Source organism: Canis lupus, chromosome 35, assembly GCF_048164855.1.
Source record: "Canis lupus baileyi chromosome 35, mCanLup2.hap1, whole genome shotgun sequence".
Classification (NCBI taxonomy): domain Eukaryota; kingdom Metazoa; phylum Chordata; class Mammalia; order Carnivora; family Canidae; genus Canis; species Canis lupus.
In genome coordinates this window covers 17,691,189-17,706,188 of record NC_132872.1, presented here as the reverse complement: position 1 = coordinate 17,706,188, position 15,000 = coordinate 17,691,189, and the positions used below count along the sequence as shown (strand labels likewise).

General features: G+C 40.3%; 1 protein-coding gene across 1 annotated transcript in view; it reads right to left on the bottom strand.

Moving 5' to 3' along the window:
- MYH15 (myosin heavy chain 15) overlaps positions 1-15,000 on the bottom strand; it is a 154,194-nt gene that overhangs the window by 55,687 nt on the left and 83,507 nt on the right. Inside the window, exons 28-30 of the mRNA XM_072812239.1 lie at positions 11,382-11,508; positions 6,349-6,467; positions 3,595-3,791 (exon numbers count right to left, since the gene is read on the bottom strand). Coding sequence (XP_072668340.1) covers positions 3,595-3,791; positions 6,349-6,467; positions 11,382-11,508 — 443 coding nt within the window. The remainder of the gene's footprint in view (positions 1-3,594; positions 3,792-6,348; positions 6,468-11,381; positions 11,509-15,000) is intronic.

Sequence of the window (15,000 nt, the reverse complement as noted above, 5' to 3'; positions counted from 1 at the left end):
AGCCAAAGAGCTCACGCCACCCGGATGGCTGCTGACCACCATGACCACCATCGTCCGGCTCGTGTGCCCACGTACGCTTCGTTTCCACTGCCCTTTGCCAACCTGATTGGCCTTGGAACTCAGGGGTCTCCACTCCTGTAAATCTTTGCTTAACCATAAACCTTCTTTAAGCCATACAGACCTTAGTGATGACTCCATTAAGAAACTGGAGAACGAGGAAGGTTATACCCAACATCCCCCCAACAGTGAGCGGCTGTTAAAAGTTCGTAGGCACATCTAGTCTTGAAAGATCTCCTTGCTTACACTGCTTCCAAGGAACATTCTTTGGTTCTCTCCTGCTCATTCTCTCTCCTCCTTAGTGTGTGGCTCCTAAACATGCCAAAATTCTGTCTTTTCTCTGAATTTCTTCTCCACCTCAGCTGCTCTTCTCAAATTTATATACTCAAATCCATCCCCTTGTTATGCTCACTTCGCAGGTCCCAGTGCTCTCGGGGTGAGGGTTCGGGGGACTCTAGCCCCCCGGTAGTCCCTCCAGCATCCTCTCAGGTGGAGTGGTTTATTAAAGTGCTTCCTCCACCGCCCCCACAATGCAGTGCTCTGAGGCTTTCTAATGGATGAAATGTGTTCTCTTGCTCACATCTCCTGCAGGGACGCTGGCAGCCCCATTCTTACCCATTCATTACACTTCTTAGATGAAAGGTACCGTGTGTACCCAACCACTTTCTGATCTACTATTATTAAACAGAAAAAGGTCCTCAGGAATGAACATGTGCCACACAAGTAGCCCCTCAGACCAACGTGGTCATAAAGCCCCTTTTTGGTGGAATCCTGCAAAAACCAATCTACGCTCAGCATCCAGGAGGGACCTGATCCCCAACAACTACTCCTTGTCCACTGGCTTTCTAAGCATAGTAACTTCACATCTTTGCTTTGTTTTTCTTAAATGTTAAGAAGGGATCTCTTTTTCTTTAAAGCCTTATTAATTTGAGAGAGAGAGAGAGAGAGAGACTGTGTGTGTGTGAGTGGGGGGAGGGGCAGGGGCAGAGGTGGAGAAAGAGCATCTCCAGCAGACTCCCCGCTGAGTGCAGAGCCTGATTCCCACATGCCTGAGATAATGACCTGAGCTGAAACCAAGAGTCGGACATTTAACTGACTGTGACACCCAGGTGCCCCAAGAAGAGATACCATATAGTGACTGTTGTTAACAATCCGTCTTGTATATTTGAAAGTTGCTGTGAGAGTAGAGCCTTAATGGTCTCACCATAGGGACAATAAATGATAATTACATAGGGTGGAGGATGTGTTAAGTAACCACATTGGGGTAAAGACTTCGCAATACGTACATACATCAAATCATCACATTGTGTACCCTAAACATATTGAATGGTATACAGGAGCTTGGGGCCTGGATGAACCTAGACTTGGTCCCAGCATGAGCATGTCAATGTCTATATATGTATATAGATATACCTATATCTATATCTATACACACAAATATCAATTAAAACTCAATAAAGCTGGAGAAAAAAGGAAATTCTGATGCTTTACCCCACCTAAAACTGGGGTCTTGTAAAAAAATTACATGTATTTTAGCTACTTAGAAATACTCAATTGGTACCAGAAAAGAAGGATTTTACTTTGGGCAACCAATTGTCTGAGGGACAAAGGGGTTTCACCAGGACATGGGGCTATCAGTGCTAAAATCAACCAGGCCCACAACGGCAATTTTGCCGTCAGGCAAAATGAACAAATTGGTCACCCTCATTTCACTGACGTCATCTACATTTCATACCAACTACCATTTGTTCCCCAATTTGCCAACCACAGCTTCTTACTCAGTACTAGAATCTGTAAGATGTGGAAGATTAAGAAACCAAATCCCTATTCTTGGGGAATGTGAAATTCAGAAACAGTCAACTGGGTCTCAGGTGAGCTTGATTCAGCTAAACCAACTCATTCTATGAAGCCAATTAAAAAAAATAGAATCCTAGATTTTTTTTTTTTTTTTGTAGTTCTGCCTCTCTGGGGTAATTTAGAAAGAAAATATAATATAGGCAATGTTTTATTTATTTGATATTTAAGTTTGGGGGCACCTGGGTACCTTAGTTGGTTAAGCAACTGACTCTTGATTTTGGCTCAGGTCATGATCTCAGGATCATGAGATCGAGTCCTGAATAGGGCTCTGCTGAGTGTGGAGCTGCTTAGGAGTCTCTCTCTCCCTCTGCCCATCCTCCCTTACCCCCTCAATTCTCACACACCAGCTCTCTCTCTCTCTCTCTCTCTCTCTCTCAAAAAAAAAAAAAGGTTGGAAGCAGAAGAAGTATTGAGATATCATCATGTTGTCCATTATTTCTCTTTAGTTGTCATGTACTACAGGACAACAATCTGTTAGCTCAACAAATCCACGTGGTCATAAGCAGTCTGTATGCTTTCCCTCTTTTTTAACCCTCCCGAAGAAACCTCCAAATGCTGCGACTGGTAGGTACTTTCACCAGCATTCTTCTACCATAAAAAAAAAAAAAAAAATAAATAAATAAAAATTTCTGACTTTAGAAGCAAATGCCCTATTTCTAATATGCGGAGCCATTTCAGTTCAGAGCCCCACTTTTCTGTGGTCAGTGTTTTTCAAACATCCACTGCAGGTATTCTTAGTATCCATCATCCCAAAGCCCTTTTTAAGTTACTGTGGCTTCAGAGATGGATCACTTGGTACCCCTCCAGGGACAGGACACAGCGACTGTTGAACAAGTGCACAGCCATGTCTCTCAAAGATTGAGGTGGAGAACTGAAAAACAATATTTTTGGTTGAAGCTAAAGAGAACTGGATTGATCTGCCCTGAGTTTTGCTAAGTTGCCAAGCCAGGGACATATTCTTTTCAGTAAACCTTTAATGACTATAAAGCTGGGGTTGGTCTGACACTTTCTCTCAAATTTACACAGTCCTTTGACCTCTGAACAAAATGCTTCAGTTCTACACCCTTGAACCAGGTCTTGATTCATCTAGGCCCCAAGCTCCTATAGTTCCTGAGAAGGACTTCTAAAGCCTTTATGTAGTGTTGGCTGTAAAACTGATATTCTAACCTTAGAGGTGGTCTGAGGGTGACTTCTTTTCAAAGAAACTTTTGGCCCTGAAGGCATATGAGGACAGATCCTGATATGTTTCCAGCCATCCCTGTCCATCTTCACAGACCACTTTGTAGTCTGCAAGTTGTAGACCAGAGACATAATTGACTTTAATGTACAGGGACGTGTACACACATGAACTCAATTATTTTGATGTTCCAAATGAAATATAAGATTTTAAGCACTAGCCCATTTTCAAGTCATGTCTTCCATGAAGACTTGCCTTGAACCCTAGAAAGAGCCTCCTTTCTTTCACCAGGACTTCTTTATAGTCTTTAGTACTTTGTATTCTGTTATTTTTTAGCCCTGCTAAAGCACGTGCTCCTTGCCAGCAGTGGCTATTTCAGCTTTGGTCTCGGCCTTATTCACACACTTGGTAAGGATCTGTTAAGTGGCTATAGCAGGCCTTGAAGACACAGTCACTATCCTCACCCTCTGCCTCTGGGGTGGGGACAACCTTGCCCCACTCACTTGGCATCCTCCAAGTCCTCAGTCCTCTGGGTGATGTCATCTGCGTACTTCATTCTCCACTGCACCATTTCACTGTTGCCTTTGGAGAGAGCCCGGAGCAGCTCAGCCTTAGCCTCTTGTTCTTCCTCATACTGCTCTTGTAGAAGGTCATGGTCATGCTTGGCTGACTGCAGGGCCTGGGCCAGGGCACTCTGTGACTTAACAGACACAACACACATTAAAAAGGGGCACTGCTACCATTAACAACGAAGGGCTTGGAGGTGACATTTTTTTTTTTTTTTTTTTAGATAAGGTTAATAACAACCTGCCACAAATTCAAGCTGAACCTGAATCTAGTAAGATAATACCAGGGAAAGAATTTGGGATGAGAAAGGATCGAGTATCTAATTGCTGCCATTACAACAGGGAATAATGTTCTATTTAGGGAAATGCTCACCTGACTTTGTGGGCTTCAGCAATAGGCAGGTCTGGGGAGTTCTGGAAATAGTGGAGAATGCAAAGGTAGCAAGAACATTCCCTATCATTTAGGTAGTAAGATTTATAGTTAGCACTATCTAATATTCAGATCTGATCTGGTCTAGCTTTTCATTCGTTGATGAAAAAAAAATCTTTTATTTCATGTGCAAATCTCTGAAAACTCTTATCACTTTGAAACAGCACTATACAATAGAACGTTCTACAGATGAAAATATTTTAGGGGCACCTGGGGGTGCAGTTGGTTAACTGTCCAACTTTTGGTTTCTGCTCAGGTCATGATCTCAGGGTCATGATCAGGTCCTCTGCTCAGTATGGAATCTGCTGGAGATTCTTTCTTCTTCTCCCTCTGCTTCTCCCACTTGTGTTCTCTCTCTCTGTCTCCCTCTCTCAAATAAATAAATAAATCTTTATTAAAAAATGTTTTATATGAACACCATCCAATATGGTAACCATAGCCACAGGTAGCTATTGAACACTCAAAATGTGCTTAGAACACTGTGTGGTCAAAACTGAATTTTAGTTTTAATTTATGTAACTTAAAATTCAGATAGCCACCTGCAGTGGAGTAGGAGCTACTGTACTTTTTAGACAGCAGAGCTGAGTTCAGTAAGCATTTCTGTCACTTATGTGACAGTCTGGTTAACCTAGAGGCATCATTCCTATAAGATAACCTAGCCTAGTGGGAAGAACCTAGTCTAGTAGAGCCTGTGCCAGTCCTCATGAGTCCTTTCCGTAAATTAGAAAAAAGTATCTTCTCAGTCCTTGGATGCAGCTCTGAGCGCACAAGGCTTGGTTACTGGCAGCCTCAGCCAGAACCCCCTTGGGCAGTGAAGGAGGAGCTATAATACACAGTGACCCTGAGAAGGGCGCAGGCTTTGAAATCCAATAAAATTGGCTTTAAATTGTGACCCTAACCCTCTTATATATTTATTGAGCACCTGTTCAAGGCATTAGTGTTTACAGAAGTGAGTGAGATGAAGATAAAGTCTTTGCCCTAAGGAGCTATAAAGGAGTGAGAAGATACACAAAACGAACATATAAACAAATTATTTTTTTTTAATGCTGACAGCAGTAAGGAGCTAAAACAGAGTGGCGATGAAGGATGTTTGACTCTCTCGTCACTGCCCAAGGGCCTTGGGGAAGGCCTGTACACAGTGGAAACAGCAGCTATAAAGTCCTATGGCAGGAGAAAGGGTAGCTTGTGTAAGAGTCAGAAAGGAGGCCCGGGTGGCTGGATGGGAGGAAATGAGTGAAGCAGATGTAGGACGTCAGAGCACAGTAGGAGGCTGGAGCCAGAGCAAAAGGGCCTCTGAGGCCAGCTGGAGGCCACTGGGAAGTCAGCCAGAGAGGTCTTCTAAAATCCACATGGAGTCATCTCACTACCGGCATCAATTCCTTCATGCTCTACTACTAGCTGTTTGTCCTTGGGCGTGTTATTTTTCTTCTCAGAGCCTTGGTTTCTCCATATAAAAAGATATAATCCTACCCGTTTCCTAGGACTTACATGAAGATTGAGATAACATGAGAGAAATATCTAGCAGAATGTCTGATACACAAACCATGGCAGTGCTTTACAAATACATATATAATATAGAAAATAAGGAGAGTGGAGAGAATGAAATAAAATATTTAAGAACAGAAGTCTACAGTCTCATGATCTCCATCTCAGGGTAGACGCCTTTGCAGGAGGATCATGTACAAGTGAGGCACTGTGGGGGTTACTAACAAGGTGCCTTGAAGATGAATGAAGAATTAACTTGAACTACCAGAGCTCAAAGAATTTCTCTCTCGTGTTAGTCACTATGCTTTCACCTTTAGAGCCACTTCCACTGGGGTCACCTGCTAGCAACATTATATATCCTCTTGGGGAGAAGTGACCAATATGTAGAAGTTATTGACAACTTAAAAGTAATATTGAACGAAGCCAGCCGCAATTATTTCCTTCTGGTCTTTTGTTTAATTCCACTTCTTGGTACAATTCAGAATCAAAGATCCATAAAGAACCTTGCTGACTTCCTGTTCAAGTAATAATGTAAAATGGAAATCCACAGTTTGCTTGCTCTATCTAAATCTGACAAACTAGGCAAGCAATTTGAACCACTGATCAAGGTCCTTTCCTGCACATACAAGGTGCACCATGTTCTTTTTCCCGTAACTTCTGGAGCACTTTCCTCTCTTTTATATGAGAAGATATTAAGGCTGACCCATCAAGCACTTTTTTTCTTTTTTCTTTACACATACAGTCAAGCCACTAGTGAGAAATAACAGATGCATTACTTTGGATTCCTCTTCCAGTTGCCCTTTCAGTTCTTCTATCTGCCGAGTGAAGTTACTCCTTTCCCTGGAAAGTTGGTTTATCAGAGCTTCTTTTTCTTCCAGCCTCCTTAGGAGCTCACCTATAGAGAGATTTCACAGAGTGAATTAATCACGGCCTCCTTCATCTAACTGCCTCCTCATATAACTTGTTCACTTGAAGGGCAACCACAATGATTCCTACCACATATTTTTAATATTTAGAAAGCATCTGAAAGCCCAGGTATCAGCATAACCATGGCAATGACCTGTTTCAAGACTCACAAAAAATCCCTAATAAAGAACTGATTTTAGCATTAAGTTTGGGTCCATAACAGGGAGTATTAGCTATCAGATACTGAGACTCTTCTGTGAAGTAGGTAATACTATCCAGCTTAATACTCACTACTCTTCAAACATGCTGGTATTATACTACCCACTTTACAGAGGGGGAAACAGAGCCTTATGCATGACTGAGACATAAATATGCATAGCTAGAAACTGGTAGAGGTAGATTCAAATTAAGTTTTTAACCCTGAAGAGCACAGTCTTTAATGCTATGCTCCCTTGTTTATGTGGCTCCACCAATTTCCAGCTATATAATTTTTAGGTAATCACTACTTCTTTGCCTCTTTTGTAGAATGAGGATAACAATAAAAAGTTGTCAGGGAGCCTGGGTGGCTCAGTCGATTAGGCATTTGACTCTTGGTTTTGGCTTAGGTCATGATCTCAAGGTTGTGAGATTGAGCCCTGTGTTGGGCTCTGTGCTCAGACTCTGCTTTAGATTCTCTCTCTCTTCTTTCTTCTTCTCCCTCTGCCTCCCCCCTGCTCACAGACATTCTCTCTAAAATAAATAAATATCTGGGCAGCCTGGGTGGCTCAGCAGTTCAGTGCTGCCTTCAGCCCAAGGTGTGATCCTGGAGACCCAGGATCAAGTCTCACGTCGGGTTCCCTGCATGGAGCCTGCTTCTCCCTCTGCCTTGTCTCTGCCCCACCCCACCCTCCTCTCTTTCTGTCTCTCATGAATAAATAAAATCTTAAAAAAATAAAATAAATAAAAATCTTAAAAAAATTGTTAATGGAAATTAAATGACCATGTTTTGTGACTAATGTGTTTTCACTAATGTGAATGTGTTTTGTATACTAACTGCTAAATAAATAATAGAAATAGTCATTAAATAGTGGAGGAGGTGACCCTGATGGGGGGAATTCCATTATATTGCAGTCTACCCTCTCTCTCTCTTGCTGATGATAGGACAGAAATGTCTTTGTTATTAGCAGTGGTACCAAATGCTGAGCCAATCCTGGGCAGAAACAGTTGCTTCTGTATTTTAATTAGCACAACACTAAAAGGCCACAATATTTATGAGCCCCACATCTCTTGCTATAAATAAATCCTAAAAGTCTTAGCATTATAATGCTTCCTTATGTTTGGGCCAAAGCAGAAAATCTCAAACGTTTTGGTCTCAGGAATACTTTATATGCTTAAAATTTATTGGGGGTCCCAAAGAGATTTTGTTTACATGGGTTTTATTTTGAATAGAGTATTTGAAATTAAAAGGGAAATTTAAAATTTGTATTAATTCATTTTCAAATGATAATAAAAATCTTGGTGTGTTAACATGTTTACATAAATAATTTTAAGAGGAAAAACTATTTTCCAAAACTCCAAAAAAGTTAATGAGAAAAATGACATTATTGTACATTTTTAAAAATCTCTGGCTTACTAAAAGCTAGATTTTCATGTTTGCCTCCAAATGCAATCTATTGTAATACACTGTTTCTTTGAAGTATGTGAAGAAAATCTAGCCTGTCACAGATAACGCTGGAAAAGGGAGATTTATTTTCATAGTCTTCTCAGATAATTGTGACCGTTACTTAATACTACAACAAAATTCAGCAAATAGACATTTGTCAAGGATTAGTTGCAATATGTTCCTCTGTTCCATTAAAATCCCTGAGCCTATCTTAAACTTTGAATGGATCTTTCACCCACACATGACTGTATAACATCATGCAGTGGTGATTTGAAAAATAAGTGTTCACTGAATTATACAGATCTTCCAAAATGTTGACACTTTCCATTATATAATATTAAAAAAAGCATGTTTGTTAACGTCCACTACTGATCTCATCAGAAAAGTCTTCAAGAATTGAGAGCATCAGGCTCATGATGGCATGTACACATTTTCCAAAATCTGATTTTTGCTGAAAAGCTCCAGTTTTATTATTGGCAACAAATAATGTCAGTTGTTTTCCTTGAAGCGACAGGCTCACTTTGTTCACTTTTGAGAAAATATCTGCCAAATACCTGAGTCAGAATAAACATTGTTTGTCAATTGTCTTTTTAAGTATATAGGATGCTCCCTGAGAAAACCTGCTGGCTCAGCTCAGGACTTAATCACACATCACACTTCAGAGGGGAGGTGGGTGGGGGTGGGCAAATTAGGTGAAGGGGATTAAGAGCACACTATTGTGATGAGCACTGAGAAATGTATGGAATCGTTCAATCACTATATCGTATACCTGAAACTAATATAACACTGGAATTAAAATTTTTAAACTTCATAAAAACATAGAAGTGTTTTATGTATACTTCTTGTTTTGTCCTAGAGAATATTAAAAAGAAAAAAAAGAATATTAAAAAGATACATATTTGGGGTGAAGATGTAATACAATTAATTTTTACTGCTTCATTAAGGACATTTTTACTTGAAAAAAAAAACTGACCTTTTTTTCTTCAAACTCTGAGTGCGTATCAGTGAATATGATTACTAGTACAGTGTGGTGCCACTACCTTGATGCATGATGAGGTTCTAGAAGTTTTAATCATCACTGCTTTTGCAGCATCAATATAAATCGCAAAAGAACTTAGAAAGCAATCACTTTAGCCTAGGCCCCCTAGAAGGGTCCTGATGATCACCAGCGCTCTGTGGACCAAACTGAAAATCTCTGAGTGACAACATCATATTGAAAAGGAGTCTGAAGAAATGCCAGTCCACTAGGGGGTTGAGACTGACATATCACGTATCTTACAGAACAAGTACTCGTTTAACATGGCTTAATTGATCACGTCTACCACTGGTCGGCTTTGAAAGCAGAGTGTGATATGTTTGATAGGGCAGGGCATGAGACTAGTGGTAGTGGCAAAAAAAGCAGCAAAAAATCTGGAGCATAGACCCAGTGAGGTGAGGGGAGGTTTGGATAGGTATATACTTAAATTTTAATTCACACAAAGCCAAAAGGTAAAAATAAGAATTAAAGGAAGAAAAGGTCCTCTATCCTGAGCAGAATTATCACCTCACACCCACTTTCACTTCACTCACTTACCCACTAATTTCCTCATCAAAAAAGTGAGTGGAAAATTAATGCCAATAACTAGGGGGAGGTAGGCAGTGCCTATCACAATTTTGTACAGCACATCATTCAGGACCCAATATAAGGGTATTCTTCAGTCTTATCACTGGACTGCGGAGTCCACAGACCACATCCTAAATGGCAGAGGTCAAATTGGGGGCTTTGTAACAAGGCCAAGTGTTATACACCCTTCCCCCACTACAGGGTCCCATTCAGTGTCTCTGCTAGAACCAAAACTACTTTCTTCTGGGTTTCTAGGTTTATAGTTTTGCAGCCTATTTTAATTTAGTTTTAATTCAAGATATAGCATCTAGAAACAGGTACCCATTAGCAGAAGAATGTGATATAGTCCAAGTGGTCTTTATTCTCTTTTTAAAGTGTGTGCATCTGGGCATCAAGAATATTGTTTATTTTCATTGATCCCAGAATTTGGTCTCTGGAAATATATTCCTAAAAATAATTCTAATTACAGAGAAACATCTAGCCACATACTTTTCATAGCAGAGAAACAAGACAAGTTACAAGACAAGGTTAAGTAAACTATAGTTCCTCTACTTGATGGATTAGAAGCAACCATTACAAACGACTAAATCTGCAAGATACAAAAAACAAAAACAAAACAAAACAAAAAAACTACAAACTTATGACAAATTGAAAAAGAAAAAACTCAACTAAATTGTCACAATGTAAAAGACTGGGGGAAAAATAACCCACAAAACACACCAAAAAACCCCCCCCTATCAATAGAAGCTGATAGCAGAGAGTAACCATGGGACATTTTTCTACTTTTTATTTATCAAATGTTTGTGCAGCACCAAAAAGTGACAGGCATTGTTCTAGATGATGGACATACATCGATGAATAAAACAAAGCTTACATGAAGCTTACATTCTTGCAGATGGAGATAGAAAAATAAGCACATTTATCATTTCAAGTATGTAGTTTGTTTGAAGGTATTAAATACTATTAAAAAAAGGAGCAAAGAGAGAAAATGGGTTGAGAACAGTCAAATGTCGCCTTCTCAACAAGGCCTACACTGACCTCCCCCAGATATCTGTTTGATTAACCCTCATCTCCAAGTCTCTGGAGAATTATTAGAGTATTCCAGGCAGAGGAAAAAGCTAGGGCAAGACCCTAGGATGCAAGTGTGCCTGGTGTGTTAAAAACATAGTCAAGGCAGAATGAGAGAAGGGGAAAGTAGTAGAAGAGGTCAGAGAGATAATGAGGGACCCAATTACGTGGCCTTTGTAGGCCACTGTACAGACAATGGCTTTTACTAAGTGTAAAAAAAAAGTATGGGTTTATTATTGAAAATTAGAAAAAAATGCCTGTTTCAATGAGGTCGACATTATAAAAAGCCATGTCTTACAGGCTGTGTGGACAGCCCTGCCATCCTTTGATCTTGACAGTTGCTTCATCCAACTGTATATTGCGTTTCTCCTTCCTGAAGGAGAGCTGGGCAGAGCTCCCAAAGCAGCACAGAGGTAACCCTCACTAGACCAGAGCATATCTGCGGACAAGGTTAAATCAGAGGCTGCATTCCTCCCCTAGAATCTCTAAATGCTCACTCAGTTTCAGTGACTGATTGATCATCTCAGTTGTCCCTCCACCAGGCTGCTGGGACTGAGACTCACTCACAGCGAAGCAGCACATTCACTTACCATTCTCACTCCATAACTTTGTCTTCTGTGCTTTCAGGTCATTTGCCAACTGAGTCACTTCATCTAGTTTTCCATTTGCTTCATTCAGGCGCTCTTCATACAGACTACAGAGCTTCTCAGAGTTAGCCTATGAGTTGAGAATGAAGGGTTGGACAGGGGTCATAGAGTCCATGATGAATTAATTAGCTGCATAAGAAAGGGAGGTGTGGCTCCTGGGACCCTTGTGCTCTCCTCTGCTCTGAAAGACCACAGCTAACATTTTGGAAACTGTATCTTCTAATTTCAGCAAACACTATAAATTCAAGTTCTGGGCCTTTAAGGGGCCCAAACTTCTTAGGCTATAGGTGTCCTATAGGAACCCAACTCTCTGGGTATTGGGACACTCCAGAATTCTTTGTTCTTCTGAAGAAGGGAACATGCCAAATACTGATGAAGTACATAATCACTTCCTGACATTATATTATATATTTAACCATTTTTTTCTCTCACTAGAATAGGTTTCATGAAAGTAGAGATGCTGTTTGATCATGGATAACCCCTCAGTGCCTAGAATAGTGTCGAGCACATTCAAGAAGCTCAATAAACAACTGGTGACGTTCAGAGGAGGGAGGAACAGGGGAAGAAGAAGGGAAATCCAAAGGGCTGACCAAACAGTATAGGAGAAAGTAGATAGACCTGAGCTTAATAATGGACATTTGAACTGTCAAGGCAACTACATCCTCTGGGTCACTAAGGCTGCAGGCTCGAGGTAACCCTCTTGGGTTAACACTTCATTTCAAAACTCCAATTTCTCAGAATGGGCTGTTTGTGCTTAGAGAAAAGGATATGCCGTTCGGCCTTTGTATTTCTACCTAAGTAACCAATCTAACCATAAGATTTCTGCCACATTCTGGAAACTAATGCTAGTGACTTTGAGACTCAAGATTCTTAAACAGGGGACGCCTGGGTGGCTCAGTGGTTGAGCATCTGCCTTTGGCTCAGGGCGTGATCCTGGGGTCCTGGGATTGAGTCCCGTATGAGGCTCCTCGTGAGGACCCTCTGCCTGTGTCTCTGCCTCTGTGTGTCTCTCATGAATAAATAAATAAAATCTTTAAAAAAACCAGATTCTTAAATAGGATAAAGAGCTGCCTGATGCAAAATTGTTGTATCCCCCTTTATCTAGCTGTAATTTGCATCCTTCTTATTAATATGGTCAGAAATAACATTGATGGTTCCATAGTTGCATAGTCCTATAGGTAGCTGTTTGTTTTGCTCTTTACATATATTAAATCTCAATCTATTCAATAGTCCCATGAGATCTGTTTCTATGATGAGTGCTGTGGAAAAGGAAGAATTAATAAAGAAAAGACTACATCAGTGGCATTCCAAGAAAATGGTGATGTGTATAAAATCTGGTGGTGAGCCTAACGGTCTGAATGTCAACCTAATTTGAATGATGTAGCAATGGCCAAGGACCAGGAGCCTTTAAAATATGCCACGTTTAGTCCTCTGGGAAATTCCTGAATCAGCAAAAACCTTGGAGACCTCCAGCTAGAGCCAACTCTGTGTTGAAGATTATTTTCTTCAAGCTTACACTAGTTACAATTCTAAACTCTCCATGAAAAACTACTGGATTACATCTTCTTATAACCCCAAGGCAGTATACGGTGCTTGACACAAAATAGGTACTTAATAAACATCTAAGACAATCAAATTATTGCTTTAGTGAAAGACTGGCTAACATGCCCACTAAAGTTTACTTAGAGGTCATATTCAAACTTTCCTTATGAGCCCCAGCCTCCAAATTTACTTTTTAACTTGGTCAAGGTATTATCCACTGATCAGCAAACAAGTGAAGAGCCAAATCAGATTCATGCCCATTTAGAGGCTGAAGAGGAATACCACATAGTTCAAGCTCGAATATGTTCCATAGCACACCCGGGTTTGTTGGTGATTGTGTAACCAAACTTGGTAGAGGTCTGATGGCCAGTTTCTCATACAATGCCATCAACATCATATAGGTTAGAGCCCTGATGCCAAATGCCAGGCACACTCAATTATCCACACTCTCCACTGGCTACTAGAAAAAAGCCATAGTAGTGATGAATGTAGCCATCTTTAGATGGTCTGAAAGTTCTAGTTATATTTTAAATGTTGAATAGGTTTGCTCTCACTCCTAAAAATAATTTGACAAAGTTGGCACACTCATTCTTTTCATCAAGACATCCCTTAAGAGTTCATACTGACTCTGTTTTATAAATGAGAAAATAGAGTCAGAGAGGCTAAACACCTTGTTCAAATTCACACAGCCAGGGAGTGTTGGAATTGGGATTTGAACTGATAATGGCCTGTGCAGAGGCAACGGGGAAAAAAGCTAAATACTAGATTCTGAAGTATCTGTTATATGAAGTAGGAATGACAAAGGGAATAGTACATTGACATCCTCGTTGGCTCCTACTGTCACGAATCCTGAGTGCTGGTGGAAACCGGATAAAGATATGATTGCTGTGTGAACCATCTTCATTTTATGTTGTCTCCAATAATAAATGACCCATTAACTGGGACAGGAGGAACACATCCAGGTGTGAGAAATGGCACTTATGTTTATGGCCCAGAATATTCTATGCTATGCACCTGTTTGCTGGCGGTGAAAGAACACAGAGCTCTATAAGACAACTTAGTCAATGGTGTGTGGAAACAGCAAGCAAAGGAGCCAGAGAACCCCCAGGTTTTAAGAGACTTGTGTGTAGTAAAGCCCAGCTGGGGTTCTGCATATCGGCAGAATAGGCAACCACCTGGGCAGACAGAAAAGAGACTTGCTCTTAGGCATAGCTTCAAATGGTAGGTATTCCTAGGCAATGTTAACCATTGGCAGATCATTTTCAATTTACAATATATTTTTGTAAGCAGGATCCACAAAAGACATTGCAATTGTTTTTCTAAGGGTAACCTACACAGGGATGTACCATTCAAATGGGTTGTACCTTCAAAAGAACTTCAAATTTAAGCATAAGGACAGGCACTAAATTTTCATACCAGGAAAGAAGAGGTTAATGGAATAATGTACATTCATCTTAAAGCTGATTCTTAAAATGCTGCCTAAAAATGCCATCTCTCAGAAATGCAGGAACCAATGGGAATTCAAAATAATCAAGATAATTGTGAGATTGCCTATAACTTCTAAATTTCCCTGGGCTTCTCTGTCAGCATAATATACTCTTTAAAAATGCTTCAGCTTCCACTGTACCACTGAGTATTGGCATTCCTGGCATTATAATTCAGGAAAAGATGAAATAAACAATTCAAGAAAAATTTTAGCATAATGTATATGCCTATGAGAGTGAACAGAATCAATTTATCCCACCAAGAAATATTTAAGGCAGCAGCAGAATGCGGCCACCCACCAACATAAACAGAATTGGGAGTTGAGGCTCGTCTCTACCATGACTGTGTGACCTTGAGTAGTCATTTAGCCCCTGAGCCACAGAATTCCCAAGAGACATACGTAAAAGTTAATGCTAATACTTGAAGACGCAAGTTACGCATATCATGTAGTGAGAGTAAAATAAGACCTGGTTTCTGCCTTAGAGACGCTTTCTATTTAAGTAGAGTTAAAAGACTATATAATGCAGTAATCCCA